Source organism: Phalacrocorax carbo, chromosome 3 (assembly GCF_963921805.1).
Source record: "Phalacrocorax carbo chromosome 3, bPhaCar2.1, whole genome shotgun sequence".
In the NCBI taxonomy this organism is placed as follows: domain Eukaryota; kingdom Metazoa; phylum Chordata; class Aves; order Suliformes; family Phalacrocoracidae; genus Phalacrocorax; species Phalacrocorax carbo.
The window spans coordinates 23,763,433-23,787,413 of record NC_087515.1 but is presented as its reverse complement, the minus strand read 5'-3'; the positions used below and the strand labels follow the sequence as shown (position 1 = coordinate 23,787,413).

Below are 23,981 nucleotides of genomic sequence, written 5' to 3'. Positions count from 1 at the left end.
GCAGTCCTAGTGGGGTCGTTTCCCCCAGGAATTATTAATATGGTGTACTCACATAGTGGATAAATGTATTATCCCAAGGTGTACTGTGTTGTATACTCCCATGTACCAAAAAAAGCATGCGTAGAAATGTGTATTCTGATGGTTGTTACATAGCTTTTAAAACGTAGATATTCACAAATCTCAGGTTTTTTTATTCCTCTCTGATGAAAAGTCCGCACCAACTATAGAAGCTCAACTGACCGTCGTGATGGCTGGAGTCTTCCCACCTTCCTCTCCTTCAGCCCCTTCGGCCCCTGCTTCCACCTGATTGAACTTACCAATCTTTTTCAAACTCTCTAGCATGGACTTCAAAGTGTCCTTCAGGCTGTTCTCCAGGATCCAGCCTTCACTTTCGCATTCAGGATCTTCAGGATTTGTGATGCTTTCCAGAGAGGTATGCAGAAGACGCAAGCCAACCATCACGGACATCTGCACCGTGCAATGGAAAAAACAGAGCATCAGGCAAACATACCCTTGTCCATGTCTTCGGCATCCTCTGTTATCAGCAACCTGGGCTGGTGGCATGAGCAAAACGCCAAAAGCACCAAACAGATACAACTTAAGGTCTGTGGGAATCCTCCAAACAAGAGGAGATCCTGAGCAGCCCTCCCCCTTGGATGGCCAGTGGGGGTGAGGGGGAGCTGGCAGGAGGAAAATGCCCCTTTGCAAGTAGGAAAGGAGAGGGTGGAGGTCTGAAATCAGTGAGTGTCACAGGAAGTGCGACAGTTGATAAGCAATGAGTGAATGCATCAGCTTAGGAAGGAAGGACGTGCCAGTTGCTGCCAAGCGGCAGCTTCGTGTGGCCATGTGCACACGGGGCTTTTCCACTTACCCTGTCACAGGGTAGGCACCTCCTGAGAAATTGTAATGAAACCTCTGCTCCTGTGCACTAGATATACATAAAGCTGTTTATATGTGCAACAATGTGCTATGCCCCATCCACTTAATTTTAACTCTAAATATTTTTAATTCACATTGACCTTAATATGTTTGGCAAGAATATTAACCTGATCAAGGAGATATTAATCAATCAGCATCTGGGCAGAACAGAGCAGCATTAGGATTTGAGCCATCAGGTCATCTACTTCAAATTCTGCTTTTGTTTTTACATAGGTATGTGCAAATAAGGAAACCAAGGCAGGAGGTGATCTGTATCTCTCACTGGTTCCATCTAAAACAAATTTCTATTTCTGATAAAATATTTACCAGTCTCAGCAGCCCTGACTGACACTCCTTCTACTGTACTATGCTGGTGTAACACCCCTGACACCGGCAACACCCCAAACCTGCCTCCAGAGAGAATGTTTTTAGGCAGTCTCCTGCATTCTGATACCATTCAGAAAAATCTGACTTCCACCGTTGCGGTGCTGATGAAGAAAAGTGATTGATCTGTGAAGTAGAGGAGAAAAAAAGAGAAGAAAAGAGAAGGAAGGAAGAAAGGAAGAAAGAAAAAGCAAGCAAGCAAGTGGGCCCAGAAGAGCCAGCTTGATGAGGTGGTAGAACAGGTGGTCAGGATAGGGAAGAAGACGACTAGTCTTTCATGTCCTAGCTAGAGCTAAGCTCGAGACCACTTATTGTTGTTAATGGCCTCATAGGATTTATTCTGCAAGGGAAATATGTCTTTGTTATCCTATCCAAATTCCCAAGGAAGTGATTACCTCTGCTCTTCCTAAACCCTAGTGGTTAAGGAGGTTGGCAGCCCTGTGTGTTGCTTACCTGGTGGCATAGTCAAGGCCCACAGGGAGCTGCCCCAGACCAGCAAGGTGCTGCTTGCTATTGGGGATTTTGAGCTAGACATGGAGAAAAGCTTGCAAACTGTCATGCAGGATTACAACATTGGGTAGCTGGGCAGATTTGAAGCTGGGATTCAGCCACAAAGCTTCGCCAATTGCAAAACTAACATCTGGCTTTTGGACTCATGGGACTGCTCAAGCATGTGGACTGTTCATTAGCCTATCTACCCTGGTCATCCTGCTTGTGTATGATCAGTGACTCCGAACTCTTGGAAGACTAAAGGGTAACCATTGGTTACCCTTGAAATTTTCAGATGTTGATGTTTCTCTGCCTTCACTCAAGACCGGAAAGGGAAAAACACTGATCAAACAAACAAGCTTCATCAAATGCTTCTATAGCCAAAGACAAATTTTCATCCTATTCAACGCAGGAGGGAAAAGAGATGTTTCTAATAGCCCTGATTCTAGAAATAGTCTAATTTTGTTGTGGATCTATCCGATATTACAATGGTTTAAATCAATTGAAACACTATTCTATAAAGGTCGCAAGAAGTGACAAATCACATCACACTAGTCTTGAGGTTTAAAGCCTTTGACATCTTCCTTTCAATCTGAGCCCCAGTTTTGCTGCTTTCGGTTGTGGGACTAATATCTTTCCTGTTAAAGGCTGTTGCAAGTAAAGATTAATAGAGCTGGATGTCAAGATGGCCTCTGCATTGCTCTCTACTTGTGCTACCTCACTGTATGTCAGCAGGAGCGCTTTTTTTTTTTTTGTGACTGTCTTACTAAGTCCTACTATTTGACAGCAAAATTAGCTGTACTTATAGGCTTCCTGGATAGCTCTAAGTCCCTAAATGGGGTCGTGCTTTAAAAAAAGAAGGTGCTTGTGCAGAAGGTAGCAGCTGACCTGCCCTCAGATGAGATTCTGTGACATCTCTCAGTTTAAGACTTCATTTTCTTAAAAATCTTGTTCAGAAAGATTCTGGGTCCCTGGGGTTGAGATTTGCTCAAAGCAGTGCAAAATGTTCAAGTTCTCCTCACTTCCTCTGACCTGAGCCTGCCTTCTCTGCCAGATGAGAAGAGAGCCGAAGAAGCTGAAGACAGCTATCTGGCAAATTAGTCTCTCTCTGATATGATAGTATAGAGCCTTGGACTATCAGTTTTACTGAAGTAATTTGTGTTGTAAATTATTTATCCAGAACCTTTCATGCAGACAGTTTTTCAATAGCCCCATCTCACCATTTGCAAGTCCTGGCCAGGACACTTAGAGCTGCATGCAATGCATAGGTCATATTATCAACAAAATTATGGAAGGCAGCTGGATGTCTCTGTTGCCTCAAAAAATGCATGTTAATGCCTCAGCACGCTTCAGCTTTGTAGAGATACTTTGAGGGACCTAGACATGTGGGAGATATGGACTGAGAGGAGCCTCATGAAGTTAGACAAGGAGAAGTGCAAAGTCCTGCACCAGGGAAGGAGCAACCCAACGCACCAGTATATGCTGGGGGGGGGTGTAGGGTGGCCAGCTGAAAGCAGCTCAGCAGTAAAGGGCCTGGGGGTCCTGGTGGACACCAAGTTGAACATGAGCCAGCAATGTGCCCTTGCTGCAAAGAAGGCTAATGGTATCGTGGGCTGCATTAGACAACGTATTACCAGCAGGTCAAGGGAGGTGATCCTTCCCCTCTACTCAGCACTGGTAAGGCCATAGTTGGAGTGCTGTGTCCAGTTCTGGACTCCCCAGTATAAGAGAAAATGGAAATACTGGAGACAGTCCGTCAAAGGGCCACTTTGATGATGAAGGGACTGGAGTACCTCTCCTATGATGAAAGGCTGAGAGAAGTGGGATTGCTCAGTCTGGAGGAGAGAAGGCTCAGGGGCAGCCTCATCAGTGTGTACAAATACCTGAAGGGAGAGTGCAAAGAAGATGAAGCCAGGCTCTTTTCAGTGGTGCCCAGTGACAGAACAAGAGTCCGTGGGCACAAACATAGGGGCTTCTGTTTGAACACCAGGAAACACACTGTGAGAGTGACCGAGCACTGTCACAGGTTGCCCAGAGAAGTGGTGGAATCTCCCTTCTTGGAGATATTCAAAAGCTGTCTGGACATGGTCCTTTGCAACCGGCTCCATGTGACCCTGCTTGAACAGGAGGGGTTGGGCTAGATGACTTCCATAGTCCTTTCCAACCTCCACCAGTCTGTGACTCTGAGATGAAGACCTGTGCTTAATGATAGTCCAGCAAAGAAGGCCTGGGCATCAGGGTCCCAAATCTAGCCCAGTCTCACTCAGTGATGATTTCCCCTACCCAATGGACAAACTGTCATGAAAATTCTTGTTGTTTTACAGCAACTTTGAAGTGACAGGAAGAACAAGGCTGCAGTGTTTCTCCAGGACTGGGTATGGCCAGGCTGGGCTGGTGCATCCCTCTGCACCACAGCATGCTTAGCCCTCGATATGTGCTAGCAGAGCAAAATCTGTCCTTCTGGAGGGTCCCTGTTCCCCTGCTGCCTGTGGACTGGTTTTGAAGGTTAGTGGGAGTTCGCTACTAGTGTTAAATGCATCGGCAATCTTACTCTCCAGCGCACAATGTGCAACGCACCTCCAGCTCACGTCTCATCGCTCTCCTGAGTTCCCACCTCATGGACCTCAGTGCTGGACTCCCTGTGCGGCACCATATGTGAGATGAATTTCAGGGTCTCAGCCATCACAGTAGCTGTGACCTGTTGAGAGCCATGTGTTTATACAGGTGAAGGACCTGGAGCATCTCAGGAAACAACTGCTGCCCTCCCTTCCTTTTGAAATGCCCTATTCAGGGCACCCTTGAACCCCCATTTCCTTTTCACTGGCTGAGGCAGGTCAAGAAGACAGCCAGGATTGCTCTGCTTGACCTTCTGCAGCGAAGCCCATCTGTTTGCCACGGTTTAGCCTGAGGCGGCTTATCTAGAGCAGGGTGTGATCTTTTTTTGTTACCCTCGTGACTGGTTGTCACCCCTGGGAAGCCTACAGCTTTTGCTAGTAAAAGGAGCATGTGGATAATAATCTATTTCCAGAAAATATGACATGCTGCATTTTTTTCAAATGGAAGTTTTAATACTTCAAAACAGGTTCATTCTTCCTTGCACCTAATACAGAAACATTAAACCTAAATGGTCTTCCCTCAGGTCCCTACACCCATTTGGCATGTTATGTTTTTCTACAGCTCAAAGTAACAGCTGCAATTAGTGTTTCCCTCTGTGCTCTGTCCTACTTCCCACAGGTCAATACCACCAACCCAGCTGGAAGACCCCTCCACCGGCCCCCAAAAAGGCTTTTCCAGGGACGTGCTGTGGCCGTGCTGCTGGTCTGAGTTTACAGCAGCTCCAGGTTCAAAGCAAACCAGAGTGCTCCTTTGCTTTTGTGCTTTTCTGTAACTTCTCAGCAAGTGGTCCAAGGGAAAAATAAGAAGCACAGAGCCAGCACGCTAACTCCCTACTGGGTCACACCTTGGTCGGTCCGAAATCTTACCTTGGTCAGGAGTCGGGACCTCTGCTGTGCTCCTACTCAGTATAAAATTGTTTCCTACCCTGGCTGCAATTTAAAGGAAGTGGTTATATTTCAAGGGAGACTAAATTAATGTCTGCTTCCTGCTTTGCTTCCTCCCTTCAAAGTTTGCCTTAAAAGCAGACAAAGTTTGAGACCCAAATCTGGACCCTTTATGGTAGAATGTCAGGCAAGTCATAAATATTTAAGAGCGCCAATTAATATAACCCAGGATTGTGGTAATTCTTTAAAGCTTTGCCCTGAGAGTTTTCTGATTATCTGAGAAAAATCTCACCTTTTATTTTGAAAAAGACAAAGAGAGATAAAATCGTATTTCTTATTACACCACAGATTGAAAATACTACCAAGGTATGCTTTGAAGAGTTAGAAACAAAATACTGTATTTTTATCACTGCTATTAATGTTAGTGTATTGCTTTTATTTATCTCCTAAAGTCAGCAGAGGTATGTTACAAGATCCTAGCCATGATTCTTTACAGTTGGCATTAGTATTTCTGTGCATTTTCCCCGAGTTTTTAATTTTCCCCTGATTTTCATATACAGCTGAAATTCCCCTCTCTTCAAGATCTATTAATTTGAATTTGGGCTGAGACACAAGCTCCTCTTTCTTTTCTTATCAGAATAACAATGCTACAAGGAGGTAGTACCTTACTCAGCAGTGCAGTGTAGTTATTTTTAAAATAACACAACATGAAGTAACTTTATGATTTTTTTTCCCAGTTCACAGATTACTTGGATAGGTGTTTATTTTCTAAAAAGTGTCTTCATTCCTGGAAGGGTGTTGCCCAGTGCTTGTATCAAAATATAATGCATCTTTTTTTAAAATCTGCATTTATCTAAATTTTTAAAAAGCTGGCTGAATAATTTAAAATAGGCAATGCCATTTGCAGCAGCATTTCAAGGGTCAGAAAGGGTCTGCTGCACTGCGTGTCACACAGTGAGCTGCACCTCCCCGTCTACCATCCCGTCCTGCCCTACCTCCGCATCCCCGCCTCACGCGCCAGCCCTCGTGCCACTGCCAGCCCATGTTCCCTGTGTATTAGTATTGATTAAATACCCCAGCTAGAAATTTTGCTATCTCCCAGGGGCAGAAAGATGTGTTTTCCTCACATTGAATAAACAGTATTTCAGCAGGAAAGCTGCACTTCAGGTTATGATGCTCACAAACTCCTGCACTGGGCAGTATCAGCACCTGTTTGCATATACACAGTGTTTTTAGGAAGAAGCAGCAAATAAAATTAGTCCATCATCTTCACCTAAACCACTTCTTGTGACCAAGATGATGAATGATCACCACTGATGAAGGACCTTAAGCCAAATGCTGCCCTGAAGCTGGACACTGCACATGGCTCTAGGTCTTATTTTCATCAGCACATAAAGCCCTTAATTACACTTTCTGTCCCACAAATTACTGCCATCTTTCTGATGCGCTGCTTTGTGTACTTCTCATTCCTCACTAGTGGTGACATGTCAAATTAATGCGTCTGGACAGCTGAGACCTCGCATGCGCTTCCCTGCTCAGCACCCTACATTTGGCAGAAAATCAGTCCCTTTTCCCTCTTGCTGTGGGATGCTCGAGGCTCTGGCCCCTTGCTCTGAAGGGGGAGCCTGTAATCTAACAATGCTTCCCAGCTGTGTCTCCAGCCTGGGACCTTTCAGGCCTTACACAGATGTTCACTATTAGATGTTTTCTCAGCCAAATAACAGAGGCAGACAATTTATTTTAAATAAATAAGATCTGATCTTTAACTCAAAATTCCACGCTGAAAAATGCTCTGCCCGTCAGGAGTTGGCATTTCAGCAAAGCGGGGCTGAAGGGAGAGGTTTACCTCAAAAAGCCAGACAAGGAGGACAACAGCACCCATGGAGCTCATCATGCTGCTGTAGTAGTGCAGGAGGGCTTCCCGGCAGCCACGGCGCCAGAGGTTGAGCTCCTCCGTTTGGTAGTCGTAGCTGTAGTGAGCTGAGTTGTTGGTGACCTGGTACTGGATGCAGGGTCTCGGGGAGCTGGGGTTGCAGCAGCTGAAAGGGACGCCGTCCACCAAGTACCTTCCGTCCACATTGCTTTTGATCCGACTATGGGCAAGGGCAGAAGGAAGCATGAGCAAACACACACACACATATAAAGATCTACTGGAGCAAACTTTCATGAGAAAGGAAAGCAAAGGCAATGTGGATTTTCCACCATGCCTCCTGGCCGTGCCATTTCTCTGCATCCCCTGTTTATATAGCGGTGTTTGTCCTGGGTGTTTTTCCTCTCTGAAATCCTTTTCTATGTCAAGGCTACACTGAGTCTGTAATTAACTCTTCATGATGGAAACGTGCCCTCTTGGGTCACTTACTTGAAGAAATTAAATTTTAAGAAAAGTAAATGGCAGCGAGAAGTGTCAGGAGAGACAGTTAGAAAAGAGTGATCACAGCACAGTTAGGGTGGAAGGGAGATGCTGGAGATGACCTGAGCTTGGAAAAGGACCCACAACAGCCTTAGGACCTACCATATCCAGCTAGACCACTGATCCAGCAAACCTAATAGCTTCGCTTTGATGATAAGAGCTCCAGGAAGGGATTATGCATTTTTTCTTGGCTTGGAAAGGTAGCCATTATTTAAAACATGAAATACGCTTCTGTAACAGGATGTTGAAAAATTTCTGAAGTCCTTGCAGGAGCTCCCCAATTATTGTTCATTTGAGACTATGGATGCTCTCCATAAACAGCCATTTAGTCTGGTGCCTTATGAGATGTTTAGATGAGAGATACTTAGAAGGCCAATAGTTCCACTGGCACTGCAAAAATACTATAATAAGGGGACAGCAATTCTAACATGCCATTTTGCTGAGAAAATGACAGAATGGAGAGCCCCAGTGACCTAGAGAGGAAAAAATTCTGAGAGTCACTCGTAGCTTTCAATATGGATATTTTAAAGTTGTGTCATAGAGAGAGAAGTGATTGCAGCAGCCTGGTGAAGCAAAATTCCACTTTATAGTCATGACCTAAATATATCTAAATATTAAATGCAGTTGAGATTTTACTTCTAGTATAAAGCGTGCTCTGAGTTGGGTCTAATTCCCATTGATATGTAAATGCTCCACCAGTTTCAGAGAGATTGGATCAGGCCTTAGCTCTATAAATAATATAAAAATCATGTCCAGGGAATGGACTCCCACCTCCCCTGGAATTAAGGAGAACTTTGCTATTGACTTCAAAGGGGTCAGAATATCCCACCAGGAATGTGAGCAGAGATTGTGTACCACCGTGTAGTTCAAACCTTGAATTCACTCATTAACATCCATTTGTGGATTTTTAATGCCGTATTTCCTGCCTCAGTAGTACAAAGAAATTGCCCTGAGTCTCAGTCCCAAACAAGACATCATTTATTAAGGACAATATAACCTTGTTCTCCCTCTGTGCTTTGCCCTTCCACTGCTGCTGGATTAAGTTACAGATCTCAAATCTCCATATAATGCTGGCAAGGTGAACTTACTACGTTCTCAAGCAGTTATTTATACCCATGGGCATACCTTTGCAATGCAAATACTCCCTTATTAAATAGCGAATGTATTTGTTATAACCCCGCAGTGCAATAGGTTAAGCCTGTAACAGTTTTCACTATAAAGTCCTAGTTCAGAATTGCAAAAACAATCAGACCACCCAACACGTCAAAACAATATGCAGAGACACACAAGTGAAGTATCATTTACACAGTCAGGCAGGGATCCCAAGAGATACACAAAGCTTTTTTCAAAATTACTTCAGACATTTTTAACATAGACAGTATATTTAAAAGGCAAATTGCTTCCAGCTTACAAGACCCTTTGTGCAACCGCAGAGTATAAGCATTAATGAAGAACTCTGAATAACAATCTCTTCCCCGATGCTTAATTTTTTTAAAAGATTGTGGGTATTTATGCTCAATGCTCATTTTTTAATTTCAAAAGTTCATTTTTTCTCATGTTTATTTTTCCCTTGTGCTTACTGCACCTAACCTGATTTTGAGATTACTGCCTCTTTGGGCACTGACATCAGAGCCATTAAGGTATTTCCTGTCAACAATCTGTTCTGGTTTGTGTAGAGGAAACTAGTGCTATTTTCATGTGAAGTTTAAAAAAATAAGGCACAAGTATATAGAACATGTTTTTATACAGGAGAGAACATAAAATGCATTTGGCTACAAGGGACACTGTGTAAAGCTAGGAACGTCAGCAGGTGTTGGTGGCTCAATATTGTCACAGTGCTGAAGCAATCCATTGAATGAATATAAAAATAAAATTCTAAACCTTAAGGATTTAAAACACATGAGTTATCAGTAAAGCATTAATATTTCTATTTGTGTCCATGAGATTGATTGATTGCCAGTATCTAAAGTGGACTTTTAAAAGTGGTGTCAGCAGTATATATCCAAGGAAGTCGTTTTTTAGGAATCTAGTAAGTTGCATTGAAATCTGCTTTAGGAATAGGGGGGTTCTGGTGCTTTCCTGTTGATTTTGGAAGTAGGTATGTGTGGGGTAATAACGGGTTTATAAAGAGGTAAAAGACAGTAAAAAATATTATTTTAAGTCTGTTTACGTCACACTGCATAAGAGTGAGAATTGTATTTTGGTGCTTTATATTTTACATTCCGGATAACGTTAGAGGAATTTCTCAGGGGAGGAAGCAATCTAGCTGGACGTTTGGAACGCTTATTAAGCAAGAGCAGAGAAAATACCCTTTTTATACAAAACCCCCTCCAGAGAGTGCCTGTTGCGATATGTATTTCTTTAATACAATACTGATCAAAGAACAACACTGTGCAATACAAACCCCACAAAGCCACTTACTCTTTCACTTCTTTGGAGCTGAAGTCCAAATATCTGTTGCTGATCCACTGAATTTCGAACCAATCTTTGAAGCCATTGTTCCCACAACATTTGAACTCGATTTGGAGCATGTCAATGGTCTTCTTCATGAAACATCTTCCGGGGGTGTCTGTGTCCCGGTAGAACTTCATGCCGTTCTTGAGCCCCTGGGCCAGTGTGCTATCCAGAGAGCCCCGCATGAGAAAGCAAATCAGAGCAACGAAAAAAATGAGTATGTTAAAGAAGAAACATAGTGCCAGGTAAGGTTTCAGCAAAGGCTTCCACTTGGCAAATTTAGCAGGATCCAGAGAATCGTAACAAATTTTGCCAGCAAAACCATTGAAGGCGCAGGATAATATACCCATCAATATCAAAGAATTGGGCACAAAGTGGCTTTCAGAATTGTCCATCACTTCGCTTCGCTTCCGGAGTTCAATTTTGAGGAACAACCCCATGCTAAAAACAAGGATTCCAGCAAACACTGAAAACCAGTTCATGAGCCATAGTCCCTGTGCTAGTTTTACCCGTTTCTTCTGGTTGAATTTGACTTTCAGCAGTGCCATCTTTGTAACGTGAGATATTGGAAGATTTTGCAGCCTGGACCCCTCTTCTTGGCGTATGTAATTTGAGGAAGAACCATTCAGGCGTTAGAAGAGACCCTGAACAGCATGGTGGGAAGCAAGCCACTGCACAGTCCTTCCATCTTGAGCTCCCCTGGTTAGGATTCAGGCAAGTAAAATATTCAAAGATCCAAATTAACAATTTCACATTAGTGAGAATAATGGGCAATTAGCACCTACAACTATTTCTGGTGGTTCCTTCCAAGCAAAGGAGAAACAGTCTCAAGGTTTCAAATGATTTGATCTGGATCTGCAACACGTCATTCTAATACCTTTAATCAGTTGATCCAATTTGGAGAAATGCCTGTCAACAGATGAGTGGAAATAATCCCTCATTTTACTATTTAGTAGATTTGTGCTTTAGGCTGCCGGGCAGAATGTGAAAACCCAGAGATATAAAAAGATGTCATTGCCAGAATAATATGGATCCTTTGAGGCAAAAAGAAGAGGGCTCTGAGATTAAAAAACACTGCTGGAAAACAAAATTTACTTCCCCTATGTGATCCTGATTTATTCATATCTACAGCCAAACCCACCTTTCTAGTCCTTATCCTTCAGCATTGACCCAAGATGACATCCTGTGGCTTATGTGTTCTGGAAGCAGATAAGCGTGTAGTTTACAGTGATCTAAAAAACCTAAGCTTGGCATTTTCTATTTACTTCCAGGGCTTGTACCATCTCGGGGCCTCAGCGGGTGGGAAGAAGAAAGGAAAAGTTCAGGGAAACTCAATAAATAAACCCCAGCCTGAAACTAGAGTTTCTTTTTTAAAAAGCAAGCTGACATGAGCAGCTTACTGGATAATCATGGGGCCGGGGAAGGGAGCAGGGCTGCCCAAGGAGACCCAGGAGCTTACACCAGGGAGGAATTTGTCCCAGCAGCTGGGTAGGGACCCTTGGGCCATTGTCACCAGCCAGTACAAAGGAGGCACTCCTGGGGTCCTCAGCATCTGCCAAGGGATCTGCAGCCCAGCTCCACTTTCATGCTGTAGCGGAAAAGGAGGGATGAAACCCCTCCTTCTGCAGTGGCCTTTCTCCTTATACCATGCAGCCACTTCAGGCAAGCACAGGTGCTAGACTTTTGCTCTTTCCAGTGCTTCAGGAGTTTTACTTGTTTTAAAATATCACCTCCTGCTCCCTCCTCACCCCACAGAGGTTCAGAGCAATTGGGGAGAGTCCTGTGCTGGCTCGTGAACTTGCTGCCACAATGCAACACAAAATTAGCCTCAGGCAACCTCAAGCAATGCAAAATTAACCTGCAGGTGTGTGAGGGCGTGGGTGTTAATGCCATAGGTGAGAAAGGAGCAGCCCCAGGAGAAAGACCAGGAAGCCCTGCTTGGACCCAAGCCAACCTGACCTGCTACTGCCCAAGTGTTCTGGGGCATCCCCTAGTGGCTGCCAGCAGCATGGTTCACCAGCCCTGGGGGAAAGGTGAAGGGACCGGCCCAGGAGGAAGGCAAGTGTGAAAAATAATAATAATGTTAAAAATGCATTGAAAAATAGCATTTTGATAGTCTGCTGCTGTGTGGTACTGCAGATGCTGCTCAGTTACCATTGGAGATCCTGGAATGCTGGAGGCCTCTTCAGTAATGACAAAGGCTATCAAGCTACTACTTTTTCCTGCACTAAGTAAATAGAAGGTTTTTGCAACGGACCCTTCCTGGCCCATCTGGCTACTGTCGCAGTGACCTGGAGAGCAGCTGGTAATGGGGATTTTCTTAAAGCAGGCCTGTTTGTTAGCACTACTGCTGCCTTTGCAGGTGAAGGGTGAGTGTGCTGAGAGGAAAGGAGGAAGACAATTATCCGTTGGGGCTGTCCTCTCTGCTTGCCGTGAAGTGGATGAAAAATGCTGTTTCTCGGGAGAGCCTGTTAAATATTTTTGTGCAACAAGCCGTAGCACAGAAATAACAGTTCTGGTTTTCTTGGCAAAATATCCCATAACCGTGTAGCACATGTTACTACATTTCACTGACTCCTCCAGGGCTCGGCTAGGAAACACGAGATAGTTTGGAGGGTGTATTTATCTGACAGCCTGAAATTAATTCTAGATAAATGAACTTGAAACTATATCCCTTCTTGTCAGTGATGACAGAGTGAAACTCAAAGTGAAAAAGAATTTTCTACTGGGTCTGTGGATCATGAGGATATACAGTGAAATATGTTCTGCAGTGCAATTAATAGGACAAGAAACAGTAAACCTGCCCAGGTTTCAGCAGGTGTCAGCCTGGTGCTGCTCTGGATATAGGGAAGTTTGTACTCAGGAGCACAGATATAACAGTCAGAATACCCACTACCTTAACAGTTTAACATTCAGAAGTCTGTGATAAATCTGATGTAACAAAACCGTGTCATTGTATACACTAGGGTGTTTCCTGTTAATTCGGGAACAAGAATAGTGAAATGGAACATACTACTGCCTCAGTGCTCATTGATCCCTCCAACTTTACTCTTCTTAAACAAAGGTAATAGGAAGGGTCCTGATAAATCACTCCTAAATAGTTAGTGTTCTCTGGTAGGTAATCTGTGATTCACCAGTGCTCAGGAGGAGAGACTCGGGTACTAATTAGATCTTTAAGACTTCAGGTGGTACCTTTAGAGTCATCACAGACAGCAATCAACACAACCAAAATGATCCAGATTTGGAAATCTGCCCTTTATTTATGTAGTTTCACTAGTTCAGTACCGACTGAGGACCTACAGTGGCAAAAAATACCCACCGATCAAGTTAACTTGCCATGCTTGGAAGCTTTAAAGGGGATTGGTAACAGTAAATCATATGCTATACTCTGATCCTTCAAAAAATAAAGTTAACATTTTTAGAAGTGGAGAGTTAATGTTTCCCGCTTATCCCAGACACAGAGCTGACAAGCCTTGTGCAAGCTTCAGCACAAACTCATCAGCTAAGAGCTGTCTCAGGCAGAGCAGCCTGAGGAAGAGGAAGTTTATGGGGGGTCATCGAGAAGTGTTTTGGGGTGTAGACAGTTCAAAAAAGAAAACTGTTTTTGCCTGGCATCTGTTTTTCTTACAAATCATCTTCTTGGTTGGGATTTGCCTTTAATTGGGCAGACTTACGACCATTTTCAGCTTCAAAGAGAAAGTACTGAAACTGATCCATAGTAGACAAAAGCTAATTGCGGCAAGGATGTTTGAGTTAACGGTCTCCTCAGAGGTTGCGTATTAACTCAAGTGTATAATCCATACGCCATTTTGGAGAAAAAATACAGTAGAATAAAATATTCAAATTATTAGTGATCTGCTAGAACTCACCATGAAAGAGTTCAAATTTTAAGGAGTTAAAAATTATAATTTCTATGGATAACAACACAATATTGATACCTTTCCAAAAAGCTATGCCTGCTAACCTAAGCATAACCCACAAACTTAGCAGTTAATGCTAGGAGGGAGAGAAAAGTTGTTCTTAAAGCAAACATTAAAAACATGGTATTTGCTATACAGTCTGCTGCCCAGTCATGGACCAACTATGATCCTTCTGTCTTCAGGAATATGAGATACAAAAGGCAAATTCCCTTTATATAGGTATATCCTATGTGCCTAAACTATGGAAGTGCTCTTAGTTGGTAATAAAAATAATTTCCTGGCCCAATCTTTGCTTCATGCTGCTCTGCAACATGAAACCTATGGCTTTCTTGGGTTCTTTTAGTCTTTTCTTCCCTTAGAAGTGGTTACGTTTCATTGCAAGGATGAAGATGCCTGGTTTTACCTATGATAGGAAGTTATTGTGTAGAGATAAGAGCTTTGTTTATGCACTGTAGTTTATGGTTTGGCTTGCATTTGTAACTGTGTGGTGTACAGGGACACTCCTGAGGAACAATGGGATAAAATGGCTGCACAGCATCGTATGATTAACAGGTGGAGAAAAGTCTGGTTTATTACATTTTTTTTACCCTCCTATGCGTACAAGTAACTTGGTAGGCTGCTATTGCCACGGCATGTGAGGTGCCTGCAGGTCCTGAGGCTGGATACAGATGCAAGTTGCTAAATTCACTGCTGGGGCTGTTGTCTGCCCTCAGAAGGGTGATCAGATCCACTGGACCCCATGGATCCTAAATTACAACAGGGTGTACTGTGGAGGTTTCAGTGTGGTTTTGCCACAATGGCAGTTGCCAGTGTTTCAGCCATCCTTATCCATAGTGTGGGTAATATGTTCAGAAAACAAGGTTTTTTTTTCTTTGACCCCCAAGATGCTTATTATGAGTATTTATTTGTATTACTTTGCCTCGGGTGTAGTGTTCACCACTGAAAGAATGAGAGTTATAAATCAATGTTTGTACTTGCAGAAACAGGAAAGAAATATGTTGGGAATTGAAAGAGGCTTACAAAAGGCTCACAATAGTCATTACTGCTGATAAACATCTCAGTACAACAGATGGATCCTCAAGTAAGTCAGATAAATCAGATCACAATGTGAATGGAAAGGCTGAAATTCTGCAAGTTGCACATACTTTCTTTTTTCTTGCTATTCATATCTTTCCTTGTATGTGAAGAAATTGGCTTTTTAGAACAATACTGGCTATAAGCTCTTTTGTGGAGGTCTGATGGTCGTAACAGGAAAGCTGCATAGAAAAAATGGGCTACAGTCAGTGAGGAGAGCCTGACCGAAAGTAGGAGGTTAGAGGGCAGAGCTGAGCAGCAAAAGAACGATGCATAAAGGAGATAATGAAATGTACTTGTCCGCATAGTTCTCAAATCCAAGTCTACCCTCAGATCCCACTTACATATGCTGGGAGAAATCTGTTTGGAAAGACAGAAGTAGGATCTATATGAAGGGTGAGTAGGGGAGAAAGGATTGTACGTATTCACAAAACCTCCTTCCACTAAAGAATTTCTAAGCATTCTGTAACATCTGAAGCAATTCCAAGATAAGCTACTGAGATTTGATCCTTGCCTACATACAGCTATTGCTTAAATAGAAATTTAAAAAACCCAACCAAAAAAATCCCAAGCCCTCAAAAATATAATGTATAAAAGTGTGTAAGAAATTGTCTTATGCACACATTCCTTACCTTTTTTTTCACACAACAATTTTGCTAGAGCCCACACCAGAATCTATAAAAATGAAACTGGGCTGGATAAAGAAAGCGTGCAAATAATGTCATTTTAATTCCTGGTCTTTAGAGAAGCAGGTGCAGACAAAGGGAAATGTTTGGACTCCAGTGGGAACTGAAGGGGTCGGCCCACCTAGGGACAGACCTCCAGGTGAGAAGGTGGCCTCACTGGAAGTAGCAGCAAAGCTCTCAGCTGCTCCTCTGGAGGCAAGCTTTGGTCTGTCCTACCTCTCACAGCCTCAGCAATTGCTAACACGCAAAGCTCTGTGCGGTGCTGAAGAACAGTCTCAATTTTCTTCTATGGGTTTGTTGTGTATTTTTGCATAGAACTGATTTAGTACATTCACAGACACACATGAGCCTTAAAAAGTTGAGTAACAGCACTGTGGTGAAGTAAGGATGTTTCACTGGCTTTAAACGTTTCAGTAAGGCTGTCAGCTGGAGGAGGGCTGTCCAACCAGGCTGTCTTTCAAAAAAATGTTTAAACCAGGAGTTTGCTGTCATGACTTCCTGTGGAAAATGGTTCCACACCTCAATACCCTGCACTGTTTTTCTAAACTTTCTGCCAGTTAGCCCTCTATTCAGGGCCAATATGCACCTCATTTATGGTGCTGATGTTTCTGTTGTCCTCATAATATCTTCACAGCCATGTCTCTGACAAGCATTTGTTTTTCAGCCCCGTCCGATGCCTAGCACAATTAATTTCTTCAGTGTATGTGTTTTTTAAAGAAGTTCCTTGGTTCTTCTGGTGGCCATGAGATGCAAAATAGCTAAAGTTCTTCAGGAGACTTTGTTTGCTTCAGTCTTTCATTATGCAGGTTACGTGAATCTAGTCACCATGTGGGTCACATCGACAAACTGCTACAAATGGAGGCAAAATGGTGCTGGTGGTGCTCTTAACTGGTTGGGGAATTACTGTCCCTGAACATGCTTGTTCAATGGGCTGCTTTGAATAGTTTTCTCCCTTGCATCATGTTTTTAGTCCTCCATCTTGCTACTAGTCAAGGTAGCTTGAAACAAGCTTGTTTTCACAGTAGTTCTGATTGCTTCTGCCCTCCCTGTAGCATGACTGTGAGCCTGATGTTACGCACTCAGCCATGAAACCTTGCTCAGCTTGCACAGAGCCTCCTGAACAAAGTACCTTTTCCCCTGTGTGTCTCCAGGGAAGGGGATTTTTGCAGGTTCTCCCTGGCAGGTTAGACACAAAGCAATCCTGGCTCCTGGCCTAGAAGAGGTTGCTGGGTATTTTCTTCGTGTCAGCTTGCTTATCGCTCCGAGGGAAGGAACTGAGCATGTGCCGCCCTCCTTTCTCCAAGCTGCGATTAGCAGAGAGACAAAGCAGCTCTGACCAGGCTGGCATTGCAAGTCTCCTTGACCCAGAACAGAGCGAGCCTGACACATCTCCTCAAACCAGCAGCTGCACGAACTCTGCCCAACCTTCCCTCTGAGAATTTCTCAGTCGCAGGCTTCAGGAGGGGAATTCAGGAGTGTCATGGTTTTAGCTGGGATAGAGTTAATTTTCTTCACTCTAGCTGGCATAGTGCTGTGCTTTGGACTTAGGATGAAAAAAATGTTGAGATAACACACAGATGTTTGGGCTGTTGCTGGGTAGCGCTTATACTAGTCAAGGACTTGTCTAGCTTCCCATGCTCTGCTGGGTGCACAAGAAGCTGGGAGGGGAGGGGGCACAGCTAAGAGAGCGGATTCAAACTGACCGAAGGGCTATTCCACATCATGAAACAGCATGCCCAGTATGTTACCTGGGAGGGGCTGGCCAGGGGAGGGAGGCAGCAATCATGGCTCAGGGACAGGCAGCGTCGGTCAGCGGGTGGTGAGCGGTTGTATCGATTGTGTTTCTGTGGGTTTTTTCCTTTTTTTTTTTCTTTCCCTTCCTTTTCCATTTTATTATATTAACATTATTGTAATTATTATTATAATTATTATTTTATTGTAATCATTAAACTGTGCTTATCTCAACCCACAAGTTCTTTTGCTCTTCCGATTCTCTTCCCCATTCTGCAGGGGTGCGTGGTGTTTTGTTGCCAGCTGAGGCTGAACCACAACAAGGAGCCCGGCCACTTGCCGCTGGCACCTCAGGGTATGTCACGACACACCCCTTACTCTCTTTCAGTATGATGTACAAGATCCTCCATTGGCAAGTCATCTAGAGACAAGATAGTGCAGAATTCCTCACTTGCTGAAACCAGACCCTCTCAGCGAACCTATTTCATCCCTTCTGTACTTATGTTTTTGACCTCTTGAACAAACAGCTTAAGTCTTACCTGCAGACAGGAGGCAATTTTTTCTGATGCCTTGACAGTTGAGGCAAAAGGTGAAGAAATATGATGAAGCTAAAATACTGTGGATGAGACTTTTAGTCTTTCTGTGTTTAGTATTTACTCTGTGAGTAGTTCCAGTGAAATATTCTAGACAACTCTATAGTCTAGACCTGCAAAAGTGTCCCCAGCACCTTATTTCAAAACACTGAGTATGTGTCAACAAGAATTTTTTTCCATCTAAGAAAATAGATGCTAAATGCTAAGAAATTAGTTTAAGGAATAGCTGAGAAATTTAAAATAGATTATATAACTATCTTGTAAAACATTTATATATATACACACACACATATACTTATTCCCAACATGCTTTTAAATACTTTCATAAAAATTTAATTAGTATAGAGTTCTCAATAGATCCAAGTTATCATTTTCCACTAGATTTGACTGGAAAATGGATTCTCAAATGAGTAACTCTACTTTTGGGATATCAGCTAATGTTCTCTCACTCACAGAATACCAGGTTGGAAGGGACCTCAGGGATCATCTAGTCCAACCTTTCTAGGAAGAGCAGAGTCTAAACAAGATGGCCCAGCACCCTGTCCAGACGACTCTTGAAGGTGTCCAACGTGGCTGAGTCAACCACTTCCCTGGGGAGATTATTCCAGTGGTTGACTGTCCTCACTGTGAAAAATTTTCCTCTCATGTCCAATCGGAATCTCCCCAAGAGCAACTTGTGTCCATTCCCCCTTGTCCTCTCCATCTCACATGACATTTTACTCTTTTCCTACCTAAAAGGGCTTGTGGAATGCTGGGGGTTATCGCACACATGGGCAACACAGGCTGTCTGCACTGGTGGTGCCAGGAGGAATTGTTTCTTTTGGGAGACACGGATGATGGCCTGCTCATGCCTATATTCATGGTGACTTCTTTTTCCATATGTATTTTTAATTTTTTTAAAAAATTATGGTGTTGTTAAAATAACTAATTAGATAGAAATGCTTCGGTATTTCTCTTTCTTCCAGACCGGAAAAAGTTGCAATTTCGATACTGATCGAGCCTATGAATACACTAGCAAACCTTCTCTAGCGTGTAACTTGTGTTCACACTCTACGTTACTATTAACGTAATATACTTCTCCTTCAAAATAGTTTTAAGGTTCTCCTAGGAAAGTAACATTTTAAAATGTGCATGGAAACGTGTGCAACTGTGTGTGTGTATATATGAAGGCACATATTTAGAACTATAAATCACATCTACAAGTTTGCCTGACCAAACTTTCAGACTTGTTCTCAGATTGAATTTGTTTGTCTCATTATGCTTAGACCAAGATCCTGTTACCTATTTTGTATTACAAAGGTAATGATAAATCTTAAGGAAAAGTAATTGTCTAGAACACCTTTATTGGTCTCCTCTAAAGCTGTGTTCCTGAAGAGTATTACCTAATAATTCTGGTTTGATAAAAATTAAATATTTGGGGGTGGGGGCAGGGAGAAAACACTGGTAACTGGGATGCCAATAACCAACCCCTGAAAAATACCACTAAGGAAGCATTTCCAGACTGAAAATGAAGTCTAAATAGCCTTGTTTTGACTCATGCTCTGTTTATTCAGGCAATACTGCATGCTATGGACAAACAGATAACACAGGAATGGGCTTCCATGCTGGTTTGAAGTATGTTGAGAAGCACGCATCTCTGACAACCGCTAAAGCCTAGCAGTAGTACCTCCATTTCTAGATTTGCCAGTGTCCATCAACACAGTAAGTAAACTTAAATGTTTATAGCTTTTGGCTAGCAGAACAAAGGCATTTCTCTAGTTTTCTACATGCTGAACAGTTTGCAGTCCCAGGACTAGAGGATGCTAAGGGGACTGATTTATCACTACCAGCATACGCAGGGAAAGAAGGTTAACTACAAAATCAGACTCCTTACTGAGATGGATCTGTTATCCAAGAGCCTCACCTGATCACATCCATTTAAGAACAGATATCAAAAAATAGGTGTATTAAAGCAAGACTAAGGGTGTTCTCTTTAAATCATTATATGATGCTGTCAGTGCAAAGAAGACTCATGAGTAAATGGACAACTGAAACAATTCAAAACAAATATATTTGAAATGCAAAATCCAATTCAGTGAAAAAGTATATATTAACATAAGTGAACAAAACTGAAGGTTATGAAGAATATATAAAAGGTATCTTTTTTGCCTCCCCTTTTGAATTAAATATTCTGAAAACAAATTAGATAGTTTCTCTGCTCAAAACCAGTCAAGTACTCAAGTGAAGTTTCAAGTACTTCTCAGAGTAATTACATAGTTTTTGCTGGTTCAGCAAGTATTAATTTTCTGTTAGAGGCACATATGTGATGGTTGGGCAGCATAAGTATTTTGTTTTTAAAATACAACTCTAAGATGAATCTTAGGCAAGATAAACAATGATTTCTGGTAAAGTGCCACAGATCGAGCACTTTTGGAAACCTAGAACTACTACATATGGATAGCGGTCACTTCAGCACCACTAACAAGGCACTCTAAAACCACTATTTCATAATGTTGCTACTTTATTTATTTAGCAGGAGTGAAGAAATGGGACCTAAGTTACTGTGCACTTTATGCATGATAACATGCAATTCTGGAACACAGCACTTCATCCTCCCATCTGACTTCCTCTGTCAGTACCGCACTGACAGCAGTGCTGTAAATTCAGATCGCAGTACTGCAAAGTCTGGTAAACAGATGAAACAACTAGCAAGACATACCTAAACATCTCTTCCCTGAAGTTTCAGACTGCAATTGAGCATTTTACCTAGCGTCTTTAAGGTTAATCAGCACATACTGTATGCCCCCAAAAGTACAAAGTGCTCATTTTATTAACTCAAGTTAAAAGTGTTTACAGAAGGAGCATTCTTTCATGTAATATTTTCAGACTATGAACGTTTAGTATTCATATAGCCTCTATAGGTTTGTTAATTTCAATCATTAATATACTACAAGAGCATTAAATGTTCATTAATTTCCTTTAGACTCATCTCACTTGAAATAAAGCCTAAATTAAGATGACTTACAGATTTCATTGTTCCCCAATACCTCACAAAAGTCCTTTCCCATACGGCACATAAGACCTTGTGTACTGTTAATCTGCAACTTGAGAACCACAAAAATGAGAAACTTGCTATTTGCTTTTTCCATTCCAGGACAGCTTGCACTACTTGCTGCTAATTCAGATTCTGCCTGTGTGAGCAAAGGTAGTACAACAGCTCTAATAGAGGCTCACCAGTGTTTGCGTATTGGCACCCCTTGCCCCACCTTCATCAGAAAAAACTCAGCAATGAGGTACTGCAGTAGTTGACAAATTGCACAGTAATACATAAAGATTATAGCAGCGACCTGTGTAAGAATAGTAAACTATATTTGACTGGTATTCTTCAATTTAAAAAAATCCAGTCACACATTGAAATTCACAATTTAAGTACCAAATGGAATAATTTAATGGCATATCCGGGATGAAGTCCCAGAGTTTATGAATCAATGCGTTTACACCAGGATTTCTTGCTCAGCACCGAGCTGCCTCTGCAGTCAGTCCCAGCAGCTGATTCTTTCCTGCTCAGAGATCAGCCTCCAGTTGGGTGAAGGTCTGTCTGTGGCCAGCCAGTCAAAGTCATCCACGAGGTTCCAGTTGTTTCTGTTTCTGTCTAGCCCAGAAGACTCGAAATCCCTCTCGATACCGGGGTAGCTCCAGGTGTAGGGGGCGAAGGAGACATCAATGCAGCCCTCGATGACGGCCCGGCTGGTGACCTGCACGTAGAACCGGCAGTCGCGGGTGCGGTGGGTGCGGAGCTGCTGGCAGGCCAGCACCAGGAGACAGTCGCTGCATCCATCCACCAGCACGGAGGTGGAGACGGGCCCGCAGAGCACGGTGCAGCCCCGGCAGTCCCGCACCCGCAGCGTGTTGGCGTTGCCGCGGAGCCGCACCCGGCAGCCGCGCAGCTGGGAGAGCACCACGTCGCGCTGCAGCAGCTCCGCGGGACCGAGCTCCAGATCCTCCTCCTCGGCGCCGCTGAAGCCGCACAGTGGCGGCCCGACTGCCTCCCCTTCGGCGGGGCCGGGGCCGGGGCCAGGGGCGGCGGGCCGGGCGGGCTCCGCGGGGCGCGGGGCGCTGCCCGCAGCCGCTTCTTTCTTCAGGGCCCGGAAGGCGAATTTCTTCTTGGGCTGCAGCTCCCGGCGCCGGGCCGCCAGCTCGCCCTGGAGCCGCGCCACGGCCTCCTGGCCCTGCCGCACCTCGTACGGCGGCAGGAACCGCACGCTCTCGGTCAGCAGCCGCTGCAGCCCCTGCAGGCGGGCGGCCGCCTCCTCCGGCGGCCCCGCCGCCAGCAGCGCCTCCACAGCCTCCCGCTCCCGGGCGAGGGCGGCAACGACGAACTCGCTCTGCTCCTCTTTCACCACCTGCGCCTCCTTCTTCTGCCGCTGCCGCTCCACACCCTGCTGCCTCTCCGCTTCCCGCCGCTGCAGCCGCTCCGGCAGCACCACGGCGGCGGCCGCCATCTCAGGCCCGAGGGGAGCCGCCAAGGTGGCGCGCGCCTCCGCCTCGCCCGCTGCCTCCATCTTGCCTCCTCACCTAATCCTCCGGTCACTAAGCAGCTCACCGATTGGCTACCGGCATACCCGGTTACGTCGCCGCCGCCGATTGGCGGGCTGGGTGGGGTGGACACACACACACACTCTCCCGGCGGGAAGGGAGGAGGGCCAGAGGGAGGGGTCTCCTGTGGTTTTAAAGGGGCCGGCGCCTCTCTGCGGGATGGGGTGAGTCCTGGCGGCAGGTGCCGCGGTCCGCGTTATCCCGCTTCCCAAATTAGCAGTCGGGCTATAAATATCTCCCTGCCTTCCTTCGCCTTCTTATCTGGGCGCGCGCGCGCGTAAGGGCCTCCTTTTTGCCGCCCTTCCCCCTCATCTCCCCTCCCCCTCAGGCCGGGAGCGGGGCCGCCCTTGGCCCGGCGGCGGGTCCGGAGCGCGGCCCGGGGAGGACGGCGGCAGCAGCCCTCCGCCTGCCTTTCGTTAATAGCAAAGTCGGCCGCTGGGCCGGCCGCTGTGGTGGTGCCCGAGCCGGTGGGGCGCGCCCGGGAGGCCTCGGGCCGCGCACGGCACCCTGAGGCGCAGCCGGGGCGTTGGCGGTCCCCGGGCACGGGTGGGCGCTGGGCCCGGGCCGGGTGGGCTGGCGGCCCCGCGGGGCAGACGGCCGCCGCAGGCTCTGTGAGGGCGGTGGTTCAATACCCCTTCCCTGCTGCTTCCTTTTCCGCAGTGAAGCAGTTACGGAAAAGGCTGGTTATGCTTGCAGGTAACTGCAAAGGTACTGCCAAACGGTCTGGTTTTCCTCTGAGCTGCTTGCTTGGTTTCCTGAGGGTTTTGTTCCAGGAGAGAGTTCAGTTCTTGAGGGAAAACCTGAGGATTACTGTGCCCTAGTGGGAGGGTCTGTATGGGACATCCACAGAGGCCTATATGGGAACGTGCCAAGGAAGACTTTCTTTATGTGTTTAAGTTTTATAACTGGGAGGTGTCTTTTAAGTAACCGTGCAGCAGGGACTAGTACACCTGGCTACAAAGTAGAAAAGTGATCATCTCTCTGAGGTATTCTTTTAAGAACTGCTCTTCTATTTCATGGAATGCTAATTTTTGCAAATGAAGTTAACACAAAGCACTCTTAGAAATGTACGAAAACAAATTTCCCTCCTGTCCAGTTCTACAAATACCGTCTCTCTTCCCTTGGCATTTCAAAGTTACCTGTATTAAATTAAACTAAAACTATCCATTGAAACAAAAAGGTGGTAAACCCAAAGTATGTATTCTGAATTTACTGTCCTCTATTTGGTGATAGCATGAGTTTTTCAT

General features: G+C 44.5%; 3 protein-coding genes across 3 annotated transcripts in view; 1 reads left to right on the top strand and 2 right to left on the bottom strand.

Moving 5' to 3' along the window:
- Window positions 1-231: 231 nt before the first annotated feature.
- Window positions 232-10,703, bottom strand: PRPH2 (peripherin 2). The gene is made up of 3 exons (XM_009500315.2): window positions 10,123-10,703; window positions 7,138-7,384; window positions 232-468 (listed from the first exon to the last, which is right to left on the bottom strand). The coding sequence occupies exons 1-3, from the start codon at window positions 10,701-10,703 to the stop codon at window positions 232-234; spliced, it is 1,065 nt and encodes a 354-aa protein (XP_009498610.1).
- A 9,487-nt stretch (window positions 10,704-20,190) lies between these two features.
- Window positions 20,191-22,785, bottom strand: TBCC (tubulin folding cofactor C). The gene has a single exon (XM_064446142.1). It carries the CDS (start codon window positions 22,698-22,700, stop codon window positions 21,675-21,677), a length of 1,026 nt encoding a protein of 341 aa, XP_064302212.1. The 5' UTR covers window positions 22,701-22,785; the 3' UTR covers window positions 20,191-21,674.
- A 68-nt stretch (window positions 22,786-22,853) lies between these two features.
- The window catches only part of BICRAL (BICRA like chromatin remodeling complex associated protein), a 44,747-nt gene continuing 43,619 nt past the window's right edge, over window positions 22,854-23,981 (top strand). Inside the window, exon 1 of the mRNA XM_064446141.1 lies at window positions 22,854-22,898. The gene's annotated coding sequence lies outside the window, so the exon portion shown is untranslated. The remainder of the gene's footprint in view (window positions 22,899-23,981) is intronic.

Coding starts and splice junctions, on each gene's coding strand:
- PRPH2 (XM_009500315.2), bottom strand. CDS start 10,703: ATGGCACTGCTGAAAGTCAAATTCAACCAGAAGAAACGGGTAAAACTA. Junction 7,385..10,122: donor AGCTCCAAAGAAGTGAAAGA/GTAAGTGGCTTT, acceptor CCTTGCCCATAG/TCGGATCAAAAGCAATGTGG. Junction 469..7,137: donor TCCTTGTCTGGCTTTTTGAG/GTAAACCTCTCC, acceptor TGCACGGTGCAG/ATGTCCGTGATGGTTGGCTT.
- TBCC (XM_064446142.1), bottom strand. CDS start 22,700: ATGGAGGCAGCGGGCGAGGCGGAGGCGCGCGCCACCTTGGCGGCTCCC.